The sequence below is a fragment of the Taudactylus pleione genome, unplaced genomic scaffold, assembly GCF_031769625.1.
Source record: "Taudactylus pleione unplaced genomic scaffold, aTauple2 ptg000155l, whole genome shotgun sequence".
Lineage (NCBI taxonomy): Eukaryota > Metazoa > Chordata > Amphibia > Anura > Myobatrachidae > Taudactylus > Taudactylus pleione.
In genome coordinates, this window is record NW_028284557.1 from 8065679 (window position 1) to 8083246 (window position 17568).

The window sequence follows — 17568 nt, forward strand, 5'->3', positions numbered from 1 at the left end:
CGTCCAGGAGGACGCTCCATAATTATGGAGGGCGGCCCTCATTCAGAGCGTGCGCTCTGCTCAGAGCGTACGGCTCTGAATGAGGGCCTAAGTGTCCACACCATCTCAACTGACCCCCATCAGAAAACACTCCATGCCGTTCATCTTGGTCCGACGAAGAATCTCGGAGTTTGGGACACGATCCTGCAGATACATACGCAGAATTTCCCGGAAGCATTTTAGGTGGAGGCTGTCCAGTCTTCTAATGTCTTCCCCGTAAAGGCACCAGGGGGTATATTTACTAAAGTGAAAGTTTTTAGAAGTGGAGATGTTGTCCATAGCAACCAATCAGATTCTTGCTATTATCTTCTAGAAGTTGCTAGTTAAATGCTAAGTTGAATCTGATTGATTTGCTATGGGCAATCTCCACTTCTAAAAACTCTCAATTTAGTAACTATACACCCAGGTCTCAGAGGTGTACAGCAATAAGGGTAGCACGATTTCTTTATATGCAGCGAGTTTAGTCTGCAGCTGGAAATCGTGAGACTTCCATACTCTCTGATTTGAGTATGCCGAAAGCAGCAGCAGTTTTGCCAATATGTGTAGCAATTTCGTATTCTAGCCGGTTGTCATCGCATAGTATGCTTCCCAGGTACCGAAATGAGCGTACTACTTCCAGCTGTTTTCCACCTAGGTTGACAACAGCCTCATTCGCGGGTGTACCATTTACAGGCTGTTACAGTATCTGGGTTTTTGACACAAATTTGCGGCACGAAGCATCCATATGGCCCACGTATTGCGTTTTCCATGCTGTCAGCCATAAGGCAAACATCATCGGCATACTGAACTTCTAACACAGAGACTTGTCTGACCACTTCTGCCCTGAAGCAAGATGGGTCGAAGATGCTCTTATCAGTCCTTACATTTATTTGTATTTGTCCACTGCAGTTCTTCAGAGCATCATTTATCACATCAGAGAAGTAAATGGCGAAGAGTGTGGGAGCCAATACACAGCCTTGCTTGACACCGCTGGTGACTGGGAATCTGTCAGTAAAGTCATTTTCATGTTGTACTCTGGCCACCATGCCGTCATGTAATTGGCTTACTAAGTTAACCAACCTCGCAGGACATCCAATCTTCTCAAGCATAATCCAAAGAGCAGTCCTCAGTACCCTGTCAAAAGCTTTCCCATGGTCGACAAAGCACATATAGAGAGCCCAATGTTGTTCCAGACTTTTTTCTTGAAGTTGCTTAGCAACAAAGATTGTGTCAACCATGCCTCTATTAAGACGAAACCTGCATTGACTCTCCGGAAGAAGTCGCTTTGCCAGTGTGTTCAGGCGTTTGGTAATGATATGACTCAGAACTTTGTCAGCTGCACTAAGAAGAGCTATGCCCCTATACGATCCGCAATCCGACAAATCGCCCTTGCCTTTCTACAGTTTACATATGGAAGCGTCTTTCCAGTCTTGAGGTATGGCTACTGCCTCCCAGATATTCAGTATCAACTCTTATAGTCTGTTTTTTATATTTGTACCGCCATACTTATACTTAATGTACATCATACTTATACTTATGTACATTAATTTATAAGATTAAATCTGTATTTATATATGTTATTAGAGTTTTGTATATTACTTTGGAGCGCTGTATCTTTCTCTATCTTTTTTGCATACATTTGTGTGAGGGCCATCGTGCAAGAATGTCCTCAGGATCAGTAAGTTGCTTGGTTTTATCATGTGAGTAGACTGGAGCTGTCTGTTTACATCTGGTTTTGAAGACACTTTTTTTGAGCCCTTCAAAGAACTTTGCAGTCTGGTTGGTATCTGCAAAATGCTGTAGTTCCTCGCCCTTTGCAAGCCACCACTGATTTTTCAGTTCTCGCACCTTCAATTTGAGTTCCTGCTGGATGATTCTGCATTGCTTATTACATGTTGAATTCTTTAGGGCGCACCTTGATTCCTTAACGAGCTTTTGTATATCAGCATCAGATTCATCAAACCAAACCTGGTTTTTCTTTTGAGGTCTACCAATTACTCGCTGGCAAACTGTATGTAGGGATTTTGCATAACTGCGCCAGCCTTCATCAATTGATGCGCCATCTTCAGGTTTGAGTGTCGTCATATTGCCAAATTCAGTGTCCAGTTTATGCCGTGTCTCCTCGTAATGGACAAGTTTACCAAATGCCATTCCAGATGGAATTATGTTCTGCTCTGTGCAGTGGCTTTTCGTTCAGCCTCATTTTATATCATATAAGACAGTGGTCTGTCCAACCTTGTGCACCACGCATGGCTCTGGTTATCATCACACCCATGAGATCTTTTCATCAGACAATTACAAAATCAAGGAGGTGCCAGTGTTTACAGCGAGGGTGCATCCATGACATCTTGTATTTGTCAAGTCCCCGGAAATATGTGTTGGTGATACTAAGGTTGAATTCCGAGCACAAGGATAGCAATGCCATTCGAATTGCAGTTCCTAACGCCGCGCTGTCCTATAACATCAGTCCAGACATCATGCTTAGGGCCTGATTCAGAGCCGGACGCTCTGAACGAGCGCTCACTCTGAATCAGGGACGGCCTTCTGGTTTTTTCGAACGCCTCCTGGCCGCTCGCATAGCTGTGGGTGACCACCCACAGCTATAGCGAGCGGCCATGATGATGGTCGCGATGGTCAAGACCATCGTGACCATCGGGCTTGCGACGAGACCCTTGTGGTAGGGTCTCTTTGCCGCAAGCCCCAGAGAGCTTTCGGCTCTAACAGAGCCGAAAGCTCTCCCACTGACATCACTTGTGATGTCAGTGGGGCCGTCTGGGCAGCCACGCCCCCAGCCCGCCCACCAAAGGGGGCGTGCTGTCACTCAACATCGACAGCACGCCCCCTTTGGTACGAGACCCGGAGCGACGGTTTGCCCGTCGCTATCCGGGTCTCGCACATGCGCACGACGGAGCCGGTTCCGTTGTGTGCATGTGCACTGGGCCACCATCGACCCACTCGCGAGCGGGTCTGAATCAAGCCCTCAGTTCCAACACGTGCATTAAAGTCACCAAGCAGAGTCATTTTGTCACTGGAAGGGATGCTTTGCAAAACTTCACGTAGGTCATCATACAATTGGAGCTTATCTTCTGAAGAGGTCAGAGTGGGAGCCTAAACACTTATTAAGTGAAGGTATTTTTTTTAGGTTGTATGAAGATGCAATGTCTTGAGCCTGTCGTTGACTCCCTTGGGGAGCTCTGACAAAGATCCAGCGTTATTGTTCCTGATCACAAAACCAACACCGCTGGATGATCTCCCAGTTGCAGGTTTTCCAACCCAGTAGTAGGTATATCCACCCAGAACCTCACAGTGCTCCCCACTATCCGCAAGGTGTGTCTCACTAATTGCAGCAATGTCGATGTTATATCGGGACAGTTTTCTAGCAATTAAGACTGTTTTCCTTTTAGGACACAAGTTGCTGTCACTATCAAATAAAGGGCCTGATTCAAACTCGGTCGCAAGCGTTGAGCGCTCGCAAACGGGTCGATGGTGGCCCAGAGCGCATGCGCATGACGGAGCCGGCTCCGTCGTGCGCATGCGCGAAACCCGGATAGCGACGGGCAATCCGTAGCTCCGGGTCTCGCACCAAAGGGGGCCTGCTGTCGAAGTTGAGTGACAGCACGCCCTCTTTGGTGGGCGGGCCGGGGGGTGGCTGCCCAGACAGAGGGGTTCCGATGCGTGGCTGCCCAGACGGCCCCACTGACATCACAAGTGATGTCAGTGGGAGAGCTTTCGGCTTTGTTTGAGCCGAAAGCTCTCTGAGGCTTGCGGCCACGAGACCCTACCACAAGCGTCTCGTCGCAAGCCCGATGGTCGCAATGGTCTTGACCATCGTGATCATCATCATGGCCGCTCGCATTAGCTGTGGGTGGCAACCCACAGCAATGCGAGCGGCCAGGAGGCCGCTCCATAAAAAAAAAAAAAAGACGCCCTGATTCAGAGCGAGTGCTCTGTCAGAGCGTCCGGCTCTGAATCAGGGCCAAAGTACTTACGTTCCAGGTCGCTATTATAAAGGATTGAGCTTGTGCCTTCGACTGCGATAGGTTGCTGCCCAGATGACCACAGTTTGCCATCTGGGGAAAGATGGGATGGACTATGTCTAGGCTACCTTTTCTAGGCCCCTCCCCTGATTGGGGAAAGCATAGCGATCCTAAATAGGGCTGCTTTGTCATCAGACGTGCTGCAGAACCTGTCCTCCCACCTCTATCGATTCCTTGAGTGGCCACTCTCGTCTGACCTGTTCTTTGCAAGCCCTCTCTAATGGTTGGCCAAGTCACTCTGTTGTGGCTGGCCACACCCTCTCTGCTGGCTGGCTGCACTCCTTAAGGTTGGGCCCCTATAGCTGCATTCCCTGGTGGGCCCTTCATACCACAGTCCGACACTGACAAGTTATGAGGCAACTTACTCTATATAATAACTTAAACCAAAATACTGGCTAATTTTACTAAACTATAGGAAACATTTACTTAAAATACTGATGTAGACTAGAATAACTGTGCACCTAAACAGCAGGACGGATTGGTCGTAGGCTTTACTGGATAGCTGTATGTAATTTGTTTTGTCCAACATGTAACAGGAATTTCAGTAACGAGGGTCACTCCCATGCTGGTCTTCACACAGTCTGTTGGACATGGGCTATGGCCAAAATGCTGTTCCATGAGCTCATCATCCAGAAGTAGTCAAGCTAGGGATGGCCCTTGACCATCGATGATTAATAATCATCGATGGTTTATGGCTGATGTCGAATGCTTTTGCCACTGATGTGGGAGAACAAGATGGTTTCCCTCCATCGATGTCTAAGCATAACCAAATATTTTTTTTACAAGGTTCTGGAACACGAGCCAGTCAGTCAAATATAGAGATATCCATCAGGTAGTGAAACCATCGAAGGTCTTGCTATGCCCTGACCAATCGGGGACCCCATTTCAAAATTTCCGAAGTTCCCCACTGTGCAAATTATTTAGCATTTTATCCATTTTGATTCTAAATGATTAGTGCAAATATTATATCTGCCTACTTAGATGACATGCATGGTTAATTGAATGGTAATTAGCACATAGTAAGCATTAAAAATTAATATATCTCCCTAATCCTAAAGGTTAATGATACAACATGGTATATAAGAAGGCTATGGTTCACTAATAAATCAGTTAGTGAGGAGAGATGGAGGCAGAGACGGCTAGGCCAGTGACAGCAGATTCCCTGCAGAAACACTCAGAAAGCATCCTGGGCCCCATAGCAGCCCCATTCTCTGCACCTTCTGTCTGAGATCTGCTGCAAAAGTGGACAAGTGTGTAGGCATATATTGGGTGTTGAATCTGTGTCCAGGTCTCCAGTAGAATTGTATCAACAGTCTGGTTTGGAGTTGGATCCTCAGAGGATTGGACACGTGTGTATCCATCTTAAGTCATGCAATGTCATATCAAATGAATAATTTGCTTTATTCATTGTTTCTAAATTAAAAACTGCAGATAATATAGAGGGAGTTACCGTATATACTCGAGTATAAGTCGACCCGAATATAAGCCGAGGTACCTACTTTTACCCCAAAAAACTGGGAAAACTTACTGACTCGAGTATAAGCCTAGTGTGGGAAATGGCAACAGCTGGTAGTGCCCCCAGTAGTAATTCCCCCTGGTTGTGCCCCCAGTAGTAATCCGCCCCTGGTAGTGCCCCCAGTGGTAATCCCCCCTTTCAGTGCCTCCAGTAGTAATCCCCCCTGGTAGTACCCCCAGTAGTAATCCCGCCTTTTAGTGCCCCCTGTAGTAATCCCCCCTTTTAGTGCCCCCTGTAGTAATCCTCCCCTGTAGTAATCCCCCCCTGGTAGTTCCCCCAGTGGTATTCCCCCCTTTTAGTGCCCCCTGTAGTAATCGCCCCCTGATAATGCCCCCTGGTAGTGCCCCCTGTAGTCATCGCCCCCTGGTAGTGCCCCCTGTAGTCATAACCCCCTGGTAGTGCCCCCTGCAGTCATCGCCCCCTGGTAGTGCCCCCTGTAGTCCCCCCCCCCCTAGTAGAGAGAGACGTGATAACAATAAAAAAATAAATAAACACTTACCTGAAACTCCCGCTCCTGGTCCCGACGCTGTCCGCTCATGGTCCCGCCGCTGTCCGCTCCTGGTCCCGCCGCTGTCCGCTCCTCCGGCCGCTTTGCATGTTAGAGACGTCGTCATGACGACGTGTCTCCCATCACCCACTGCGGGAGCCGGAAGATGGCTCCCGCAGTGGGAGCAGCAGCAGCCGCTGAGAGTCTGACAGAGTCTGACAGACTCTCAGCGGCTGCTGATTACAGCAAACACATAGCTGCCGGCTCCGTCCGGTCAGCGCTACACTTGACTCGAGTGTAAGCCGAGGGGGACTTTTTCAGCACATTTTTTGTGCTGAAAAACTCGGCTTATACTCGAGTATATACGGTATCTGAAGGGGTAAGGGTGACAGGCCAGACAGGCCAAAATTTGTTATAAAGTCCTTACCTGAAGATGTTATTCAGATTATTTTTCTGAAGGTGTTGCTGTTCAGGACCTTATTGGAAGATATAATCCAAAGTTCATTATCCAAAGTTGCCTAAATAAAGCAAGAACTATTCAGAGAATATCAATGTAGGACAAAATGACTGCCAGTAGCTTGGCATCCTTTATATAGGGCTGTGACCTGCATTGTGACATCACAATGCATGTATGCAGCAGCTAGAGATGGCTGTAGCTAAGATCAGCTCTGGGCCCAGACGCCCAGCAGCAGCACTCTGGTGAGAATACAAAAGCTGGGGCTCAGGAGATGGCAGTATAACTCAGTGCAGGGAGAGGGTTGGACCCCAGAGGCACCCGCAGCCGCATTCTCCGCACCTACATTAGCTACACCCTTGACTCGGATGCTGTTTGTGCTGTATGGAAGGCACAAAGATGCTCTCTGTATTGTATGACTGTCAAGTTGGCTGTTTGCTAGCACCACTTATGTTTCTGTTGGGGCACGTACAGTTTAAATTTGAGGCTACTCTCAGAATTTTTTCCAGGGCCACTTTACGTTCCCAGTGCGCCCATGGTGATGACTGTGATTTATGTTGTACTATATATGAAGGACACAGAGCAACTAATGTGCCGGGAAATGTGTCGGTTGATCTACTGTGCATGTCATATATTTTCTAGCCCTAGCACAAGTGTTACTTTATTCACTTCATCATTATTATAATTATTTTGCAGTAATTATTTTTCGTTATCATGAAAAATCGTGTGATCATTTAAATAAGTGGGGAGTCCAGCAAAAGCTTGAACCATGATTAAATAATGGTGTTTTGAAAATGTTCATCACCTCTGTTCAAGTTGGGTTTCATGATAAATCACTAGAACCCTCAGCATGATTTCTCTCGATTGCTTAATGGACCCCATACATCTGCGATGGATTGCCATGATGCTGCAACCCGGCATTGTAGGATCGCAGAAATCAAACATGTTGGATTTTGGCGATTTGACGATCGCGATCAAAAAATTATCGCAATTGTCAAATTGGGGACATTTAACATGTCGAATGTCAGCGATCCGGCGACGGATCGCTGAACATCGATGGTTGGTGATCGGAAATTTCCGATGGGCGATCGGAAATTTCCAATCGCATCCCTGCATTGCGATGATCCGTCGCAGATGTATGGCCACCTTATGACACATCCACTCAGAGAGACCTTCTGATTACCATACACAACATTGCAGCACAATATAAACATTTGTACCATTTAGATACAGGTGCCTATATATTTTTTCATCTGTTCAGTAGCTGCTTTTATCTCCGAGAAGCACAAGTGTTAAGATGGGCAGTGTGTGGGAGCAAATGATAATCGATAATTTGCTCCCAAACTCAAAAAAACAACATAATAAACGGATGGCCATACTAGTTGGAAAAATCCAACATGTTTTTTTATCCAACTAGTTGCCCGATAATTGTTCTAAACTCCTGCAAGCTCCTGATGCAAGGGACCTCCACACACCGCTCCAATCGGGGTCTCATTCAGACTCGCTCGCGAGCGCAGGACGCTCGCAAGCGGGTCGATGGTACCCAAATGCACATGCGCATGACGGAGGGAGCTCCGTCGTGCGCATGCGCGAGACCCGGATAGCGACAGCCAAGCTGTCGCTCCGGGTCTCGCATCAAAGGGGGTGTGCTGTCGATGGTGATTGACAGCACGCCCCCTTTGGTGGGCGTGCCGGGGGCGTGGCTGCCAGACGGAGTCGTTCCATGGGAACGCCTACCGTCTGGGGCCGGCCCCACTGACATCACTAGTGACATCACTAGTGATGTCAGTGGGAGTGATTTTGGCTCTGATAGAGCCAAAATCACTCCAGGGCTTGCGGCAGCGAGACCCTACCGTCCATCATCATGGATACTCGCATAAGCTGTGGGTGGTAACCCACAGCTATGCGAGCGTCCAAAAGGCCGCTCCATATTTAAATAGGATGGCCCTGATTCAGAGCGAGCGCTCTGGTCAGAGCGTCCGGCTCTGAATCAGGGCCTCTGGGCCTGATTCAGAGCCGCTTGTAAGCGGCCGCTCGTTCGCTCCGAGCTATGTTCGCACAACTGCGCATGCGTATGGGTCGTAATGCACATGCGCCAACCAGTCATTGCGGTCGGAAATCGAGCGCTCGCAAAATAGCGAGTGCCTGCTAATTTGAGTGACAGAATGTGGCATTTGTGGGTGGTAACAGAGGAAGGTGCTTGAAAACGGGGAGTGGAGATCCGAACGCAGGCGTGCCAAACGGTCAAAACGGGCGTTTTAAGGGTGTGCATAATTAACAAAGCAGCGTCATAGACCACGTCACTTGGTTGTTTCTTAGCCTGAACTGTTCGCATGATTGCGGTACGAAAATCCAACCACAAGCACTGCGAGCAGTTCAGACGCCTTTCGATGTACTCGATTAATCAAATAAATAGCGGAGATGACGTAGGATGCAAGTGGCCAGGGGGCGTCTTTACAAAATAGCAAGCACATTTTTCGTTCGCTCGCTCAGACATAGAGGCGTCAACAGACCGCAAAGAGCGAGCGCTCAATTTAAATAGCCGGCCCCTTTTTCTGAACGAGCTAGCGCAAATAGCGTGCGGCTCTGAATCAGGCCCTCTGTACGGATCACCAGCAGCACTAACTCCCACACATAATTGCTGCTGTTCAAAAAAAAGGGAGGGGGGGTGCGGTGGTGGGAAGCCCTGGCTATTTTGTCAGTCCCTGGCCCCACCATTTCTGATGGCAACCCTGGGGACCTGTAGTTCACTATAAAAAAAAAAAAATTGAAAACCAGTTTTATTGAAATAGAAATGCAAAAGTTTAAAAAAAAAAAATGTATTCAAAACATGCAGAAGTAGGCAGACATCCGTCTATTTCTGTGACATCACAAGTTGGAGAGAGGTTGGCAAGTTGGATGGTTGGGGGAAAGTTGGTTTGGTGTTTGTCCAGCTTATAGCTGGCCATATACCTAAAGATTATCTTTCCATCCAGCTAGTTTCCTGATTGGAATGAAAATCTGGTAATGTATAGGAACAAATGACAATCAACCATTTCCCCTAAAACATTGGAAAATGCAGAAAATGGTCATTCAGACAAATTGGTTAAATCCATTTGAATTAGCCAATTTGACTGAACGTCTGTTTTCATCCATTTTTTCAGTTTTTGGGAGGAAATGGTCCATTGTTATTTGCTCCAATACGTTACCATATTTTCATTCCAGCCAGCCAATAAGTTAGATGGTTGGAAAAAAAATCTTTAGGTGTATGGCTATCTTAACTCTGGGTCCAGGATCCTTTATCCTGTAAGTATGGTTGCCAGATTATCCATTCAATACGAGATACATATGAATTAGGGTCTGTGGCTGATTAAAACCATGTGCAATGGAGACTTGAAGTCAGCCAGCCACGGAATCTGTGTAATTCATGTGTCCCAAATTAAAAGGATCATATGGAAAGTCTGCCCGTAAAGCTAGCTACATTTATTGGGCCAATTTGCGAATAATCGGGTGATTGGCCTGATTTATTGACTAGTGTGTATGTATGAACAATCGTTTCAGTGTTTCACCTATAAACCATTTGGAAATTATCGGCAAACGCATTCCTTCATTTATCTGATCTGTCGGTCAAGAACGAAAACCTCAGCCTCAAATTCCCGATATCGAGCAGTATGTGTGCATTTTCAATAATTTGCCCATATTTCCCTTGTTCTCCTGTCACTATGTCATCATCCTTGTGGGTGGACATATGCAAAATAAGTGTGGTGTGGTAAAAAATTGCTAGCTTCTATGGAAAAATTGCATAATGTGTAGCACAGATATTGGGGCTTTCAAATTTGTCCGAAAAATCGTCCTGTTCATTGTCCCGATCAAAAAAATCTGACAGTGTGTAGCTAGCTTAAGGCTCAGTAGCTGTCACATATCAGCTTTGTTTGAGATTTGCTTGGAATTCTTGATATTTACAGTAATGCATATTATTGTACCCCTAGTATAAACATACCATTGATGCAAAGTTTTAAACATCAATACTATGGGTTCTCAACTAAAGTCCTCGAGTACCACCAACATGTCATGTTTTGTGGATTTCTTTAATCATGCACAGGGGAGTTAATCTATATTGCTGGGTCATTAATAATTATCCCCCACCTGCTTTCATCTTCAAAATATGACCTGTTGAGAAAACTTGAGGTTGAGAACCACTGATCTATACATTTACTGGGTTTCAAAGAACGGATTGCACACCAGGTTGCAATAATACTTGAAGATGGAATGAACATTCCCTCTCCCAAAATCAAATCCCAGCACCTCATCAAACTGATTATTCTCTCAAACTATATCTGAGGGGTCATTGCTTCATGTTACAGTGAAGAGCTGAAACAGGGGGTTCTCAAGTGGCCAATTCCCCTTTAATACCAGTACGAATGAGTTATAGTGCAGGCATTTTTTAGTTTGTTTTCCAGAATAGAACTGTTTTTTTTTTTTTTATTGTACATGGATAATTATATGGTTTATCCCAATTTTCATGTTGACACTTGAAGTACTGAGCTATTATTATGGCCTTTACTGGTGCAGAAATGTAAGGCATAGTATTGTAGGTCTATCCTATTCTCTTACTAATAAGGTGCGTGGGCAGAAAGGACTGTCACTGTTTTCTCTCCCAGCAGCACATGGAAAAGATAGATATTTAACTTGTTCCTGTTAAAAGATCTGCAACATTTTGAAGACGTTCCTGGATCACTGTCTAAAGTACATATATTTTATTATAGTCATTTTTACAGAACAAAAATAACACATTCAATTGGGGGAATTCAAATGATTTTGCTTGCACCCTCCTGAGGTGGCGAGCTGAAATGTGTGAAAAGTCTGTGGTTTGGGCGCCCAAACAAGGACTTTAGATGGGTTTAGCTGCTTCACATGACTAAACCCTGTCTATTTGAGTGCGACATGCACGATAAAGCATGGGTGCCCAAAACAATTGAATACTGTCCCCTATCTTCTGTCACTTTAGACAGGAGATAGGGTGGGATAAATCATATGAATCGCCCCAAATATGTGGAGACCTAGTACAGTGTTCTCCTGACTGTAGCTTATCAGTACAGGATCAGACAGTGCTGGGTTTTTATATAATGTACAGAGGTTTCCTGGCTACAGATTTGCAGAACAGGAGCAGACAGTGCTGGGTATAATATACAGTGATCCCCAGACTGCAGATTATCAGGACAGAATCAGACAGTGCTGGGTATATATATATATATATATTTTTATATAATGTACAGGGTCTCCTGGCTACAGATTATTATGACATGATCAGATAGTGCTGGGTTTCTAGTACTAGGGATGGCCATCAACCATCAATGTTTTCAAAACAATGATGGTGGCCAAACGTGTTAACTAGTTTTGCCATCGATGGAAGAGAACCAATGGTTCTCCGCCATCGATGGATAAGAGGAAGCCGATTGTTTTTTTTTTTTCTTCTTCTCAAGATGGATCTTAGCCCCGCCTCCCAGTGGCCAATAAGCCCTGCTCCCATTTTTGATTGGCCAGCGGTCCGACATGCCACCAGCAGCAGCGGCCATCGAGGGGGTGAAAACCATCGATAGTTCACCATAGATGGTTTTTGTGCAATCAATGGTAATCACCAATGGGCCCATCGATGGACACCCAACCGATGGCCATCCCTAGTTTCTACATAATGTGCAGTGATCTCTTGACTGTAGATTATCAGGAAAGGATCAGACAGTACATGGTTTCTATATGATGTACGGAGGTCTCCTGGCTGCCGATTTTCAGGCATACTTGCCTACCTTCCCGATTTGGTCGGGAGCCTCCGGAAAATCGGGTGCCGCTCCCGACCTCCCGGGATGGCAGGCAAGTCTCCCGGCTGCTGCCGACCCCTCCTGTCCCACCGCAAGTCTCCCGGCAGCTAAGGGGGCGGTGACGCGATTCGCGTCATTTTGGCATCGCCCCCCGCTTCACACTGCCTGTAATATCGGCAGTGTGTAGTGAGGGCATGGCCAAAATGACGCGCTCGCGTGGCTCCGCCCCCGCCCGCAAAAACTTTTCATCTTGCCGGCCCCGCCCCCTTCTGTTGGCCACGCCCCCAAGTAATGCCGATCAGGCTGCTCCCTCCCGGTAGGGGCAGCCAGATAGTCGGCATGTATGTTTTCAGGACATGAGCAGACAGTGCTGGGTTTCTATGTAGTGTACAGTGATCCCCAGACTGCAGATTATCAAGACAGAATCAGACAGTGTTGGATATCTATATTATGTGCTGTGGTCTCCTGCTGCATATAATAAGAACAGGAGCAGACAGTGCTGGCTTTCTATATACTGTACAGTGATCTCCTGGCTGTAGATTATCAGGACAGTGCTGGCTTTCTATATATTGTATGAGGGTGGTTCAATAAGTAAGGTAACAAAACCTCTTACGTGTGTAATGTTCTCTGTTTCATTCTAATTTCCCGCCAAGCCAGAGCAGGTAGTCCACTGCTTCCCATCATGGCGTCTCATATGAGTCATACTGTCCCAACATCAATTGTAAGAACGTGGGGCTGGTGGAAACATTGTCAAACATTGAGATGTGTAGTGCGATCAGATTTCTGTGTCTTAAGGGCACATCAGCTCCTGAAATTCATCGCCAACTTGTTGAAAACAACCTGGGTTGCAGCGATAAGGCGTCGTATTGCTGCACGATAACGCTAGGCCACACTCAGTCACTCACTCTCGTGAGTTGTCACGGCACTACAATTGGGAAGTACTGGACCATGCTCCCTACAGCCCTGACCTGGCACCACTGGCATAACTACCGTAGGTGCAGGGTGCGGCTGCTATGGGGCCCAGACTGACCCGGGGCCTGGCCCTCCCCCTGCAACCATGGAGCCAGGCCAGCTGCTGCCGTGGTTGCGTCGTCCAGCAGTGTGCTGCGCAAGGCAGACCACATCTGCCCTCCCGGTCGGCTCCGCCTCCAGCTCTCCTCATTGACTGATACTGGGAGGAGGCGTGGCTACCTCCTCCCAGCATCAGTCAGTGAGGAGAGATGGAGCTGACCGGGAGCGGAGTGCTTGCCCTGTGCAGCACACTACTGGAGGACGCGACCACTAGAGGTAAGTCTGGGAGGGGGCTGCAGACCGAGGGGGAGGAAACAGGGACCAAGAGGGGCCCGTGAAAATTTTGTTATGGGGCCCTCCTAGGTCCAGTTATGCCCCTGCCTGGCACTGAGAGATTTCCAATCGAAGAAGAATATGGATGGAAGGCTATACGCAACCGACGGTGAAGTTCAGCCGTCATGTCCTGGCTTGACACTGATTTCTTCTATGCTGGGATAGATGCCTTGGTGTACCATTGGAACAAATGCTTAGACAGGTATGGGGACTATATGGAAATATAATCTGTACCAAGGCCATACTTTTGATTATAAGTATATGTACGAGTTGCATACATTTACGCAATGAGGTCTTGTTACCTTATTTACTGAACCATCCTGATCTTCTGACTGCAGACTATCAGGACAGAAGCAGGCAGCAGTGGAATTCTATATAATATACTGAGGTCTCCTGGCTGCAGATCATCAAACTGTGACTGATTTCTATATGATGTACAGAGGTCTCCTGGCTGCAGATTATCAGGACAGTATCAATAGTTATTATTGTCATATTATTTAGAAGACTCTGACCTTCTGCCTACAGGTGTTCATTTCCTATATTACACTGGGCCTGATTCAGAGTTGTACACTAATGCAAACGCATTCGCGAATTTTGACGATTAGCAATTGCTAAAATATGCTAATGCCTCAGCCGCCGGAATTTGTATTGAGATGCGCACAAGAGCCCTCATAGGTGCCTGCAACTGTGTACACAAGCGCAGCGTTGGACACAGATCCTGAAAACATTGATTCCTCCAGTGAGTCTATGGTCACTCAGAATGGATGTGGTAATTGAGACACTGGAACTTTGTTCTCTGCGTGGGCAATCGCAGATGCTGGCTAGTACACGCCCAGGAAATGGCCCCGACATGCCTGCGTTTTGGCCGGAGCTCCCTGTAACCACACACAAAATGGTCTTTTCCTGTCAATCAATTGTAAGTAAATCCTAACAGTGAGCTCGATCGCAATTAATTCGCCATGCTCGCGCAATTCGGCTGTGACGCATACGCAGACGATAATCGCTGAACTGCATGAGGATCGGCATAGCGTTCAACTCTGAATCAGACCCAATACATATACATATAATGTAACGCACAGTGCAGTGGCACCCAAACTGGATGCCGAAGGGCACTTGCAGAGGTGCCACTGGTTGGTGGCAGGGCCGTAACTAGGGTAGTGCGACCTGTGCCATAGCACAGGGCACCGCAGGGCAGGGGGTGCTGTATGGGCCTGTCAATTTTCCTGTTTATTATCATTCTCACTTGTAGCATCCTCTTCTTTTATCCTCAGCATCTCCTGGCCTCCCCTATCTCTTTCCTGACCCTTCCCCATGAGGCTATGGCCCTTTTTCAGGTGCACTATGTTATGTCCCTATTTAAAAAATGGGCGAGGGGGGGCGCCAATGCTCTCTCTGACACAGGGCACCAAAAAGTCTAGTTACGGATCTGGTTGGTGGTACAGTCCCAGAAAAAAATAATCATTTTTGTCAGTGTGATAGGCAATCAACAGGCAGCCAATCATAAAATATGTGGACAAAGTGAAGCGCAGCCCTATTCACCGGCACATAACAAAGCCTAAGAATGACAAGTAAACACAATTTACTTAATTTAATAAATTTTAGGGAGTCTCTCAATAGGAAACGTTTGGCCTAGGGGTGCCACGAAAGAAATGCTGATACTCTAGGGTACCGTATTTCAAAAAAGTTTGGGAACAACTGACATAGTGTATTACAGGTATAGGTAATTGGGTGTGCCCATTACACAGACATGCCAGGGCACACACCACAGATACATATTTTAGTGTTTCATATACGGCGGTTAGGCGTGATATGAGAAGCTGCCAAGGATTTGTACATTGATGTAATAGACTTTACCTTCTCTCTTTCTTCTTCCCTCTCCCTTCAGAGCTAGCGCTGGACAATTTTATACTCACCCACACTTTATTTCTACCTACGGAAGAACTCCTGGTGCAGTTACAACAGTAATATCCTTTCAGTGATCCCTCTATACGCTGCTATCCAGTACTGAAAAACATCATATATTGTCAGAAATATGCATAGCTTCTAGTATTTAAAATGTACATTTCTGCTGCAGAGCTAATAACGTGTATAAAGGGCTTAGATGTACTGTCGCCCAGGACCTTGGAGCACTACTATGCCCGTTGTGTCATGTTTATTGAATGTTATTTTTATGTTATTTTTTTGCATTTTAAATAGTCCTCCATAAATATTAAAATATCCTACTTTTTGGACCTACCCATGGAGATGCATGAGGGAAGATCCAATATAAGAATACATGGAAAAAACTATATCTACTATACAGTAAGAAACAATTAGTGTGAGCAACCTGTATGTACTAAAAATATATGGAAATATTGCTTATTGTTTGAAATACATTGAAATCCACTACATAAAATGTTAAATACTGTCCTCATTCATTGTGTAAAGTTAGCTGCATATGACTCTCCTAGTTTTCCTCTCATGTTTGCCATCATTTTCCTTAACGTGAACACCTTTTGCGGCTGCAGCCGTCATACTTCTCCCACATGGGAAGGAAGCGATGCTCTGCAGAAGAAGCAGGCTGTGCTCTGCGCTCTTCTACATCTACTAGACACGTACAAGGATTCTCTGCAAGAAGAGGAAAGGAGCTTCCAGTTAATCAAGGTTAGAGATGACCAGAATATTGTTGGAGGAGACACAGAGGACCATTGTACAAAGGGGAAACTCACTGCTGTACTTGAATGAAGATGCAAGGTTATATACTACATAATATAATGACACAGGGTCACACATTGCTGTAGTGTACACAAGGACAATGGGTCACACAAGTCAGACACTGGTGAAAGCTTACATATTCCTGTATAGAGGGACTCGCACTCTGCTATAAAATCATATATCCATAAGGTCATAAACTGCAAGCTTATGAGGCATATTTGAATGTCACAGAATGCTGGGTATATTATAGTGCACCTGTTGTCAGCACAGTGGAGACAGTCATTTTTTCAGGCTTAACCTATATTCTGTGATTTGCATGATTATTAGTTTAACCCACACAATGGCTGTCTCCATTGTTAGCTGCATACAGATACAGTTCATGCTCTGGGATCCCTGAGTTTGAGAAGGTGCTACTAATGTTTCGCTGGCTTCCTCAAATTACCTTGTTGCCTTGCAGGATTTCTATGTCTTGGTGATGCGGGACGCTCCAAACCTTCCACAGCTTGAGGGAAATGTCATTAGGTTACATCGCTTGGTGGAGACAGCTGAACTTAGGTAAAATATATACAGTTAAACCTCCATTTTACTTTCCCTGATTTTACATATTTTCCTTTTTTGTAACGGTAGCACATTCTCTTGATTTACACCATAAAATTTACCTAGATGCAGTAATTTGTTCAGTTAATACAGTAGTTGTTTTTAATACTATACAATATACAGGACAAGAACGCATGTGCACTTTTCAGACATTAAATTCATAACAATTATTTGTTATTAGGATAAGTATGTCCTCGGTGTCTAAAGTGTGGTCCTGCATTCGTGTCTTTCATTTTACAAAGTTAGTCACAGCAGTCATACAACTTTTTGTACTCTTGACAAATGTTGGTGCACAGTCTAAATCCCCCTTTATATATAGTACTGCATGCATCCCAATATTTGGGAGTTTGGAATCGAGACAGTAGCCGTGGCCAAATCATAGACGGCATGGTCATATACTGTATTGTTTATGATTTGTGTATTATAGGTTTTCAGATTTCTGCTATTTCTGAGAGGCCACACCTCCTGGCGTAATGCAGATGCATTGACTTCCCATATCTTGTGTATATGGTCAGTTCTGCAAGCCAACATTCACATATGTAGAATTACATAGAAATACCAGGACATAAACCTAATATATAATTTTCTTATCTGATAAAAACTACATCATCCCTCTGGAGTGCATG

At 45.8% G+C, this 17568-nt stretch overlaps 1 protein-coding gene across 1 annotated transcript in view; it reads left to right on the top strand.

Annotated features, from left to right (window-relative positions):
• RAPGEFL1 (Rap guanine nucleotide exchange factor like 1) overlaps positions 1-17568 on the top strand; it is an 86175-nt gene that overhangs the window by 12592 nt on the left and 56015 nt on the right. The window contains exons 2-4 of the mRNA XM_088474641.1: positions 15537-15615; positions 16144-16294; positions 16803-16900. Of these exons, the coding sequence (XP_088330767.1) occupies positions 15537-15615; positions 16144-16294; positions 16803-16900 (328 nt within the window). The remainder of the gene's footprint in view (positions 1-15536; positions 15616-16143; positions 16295-16802; positions 16901-17568) is intronic.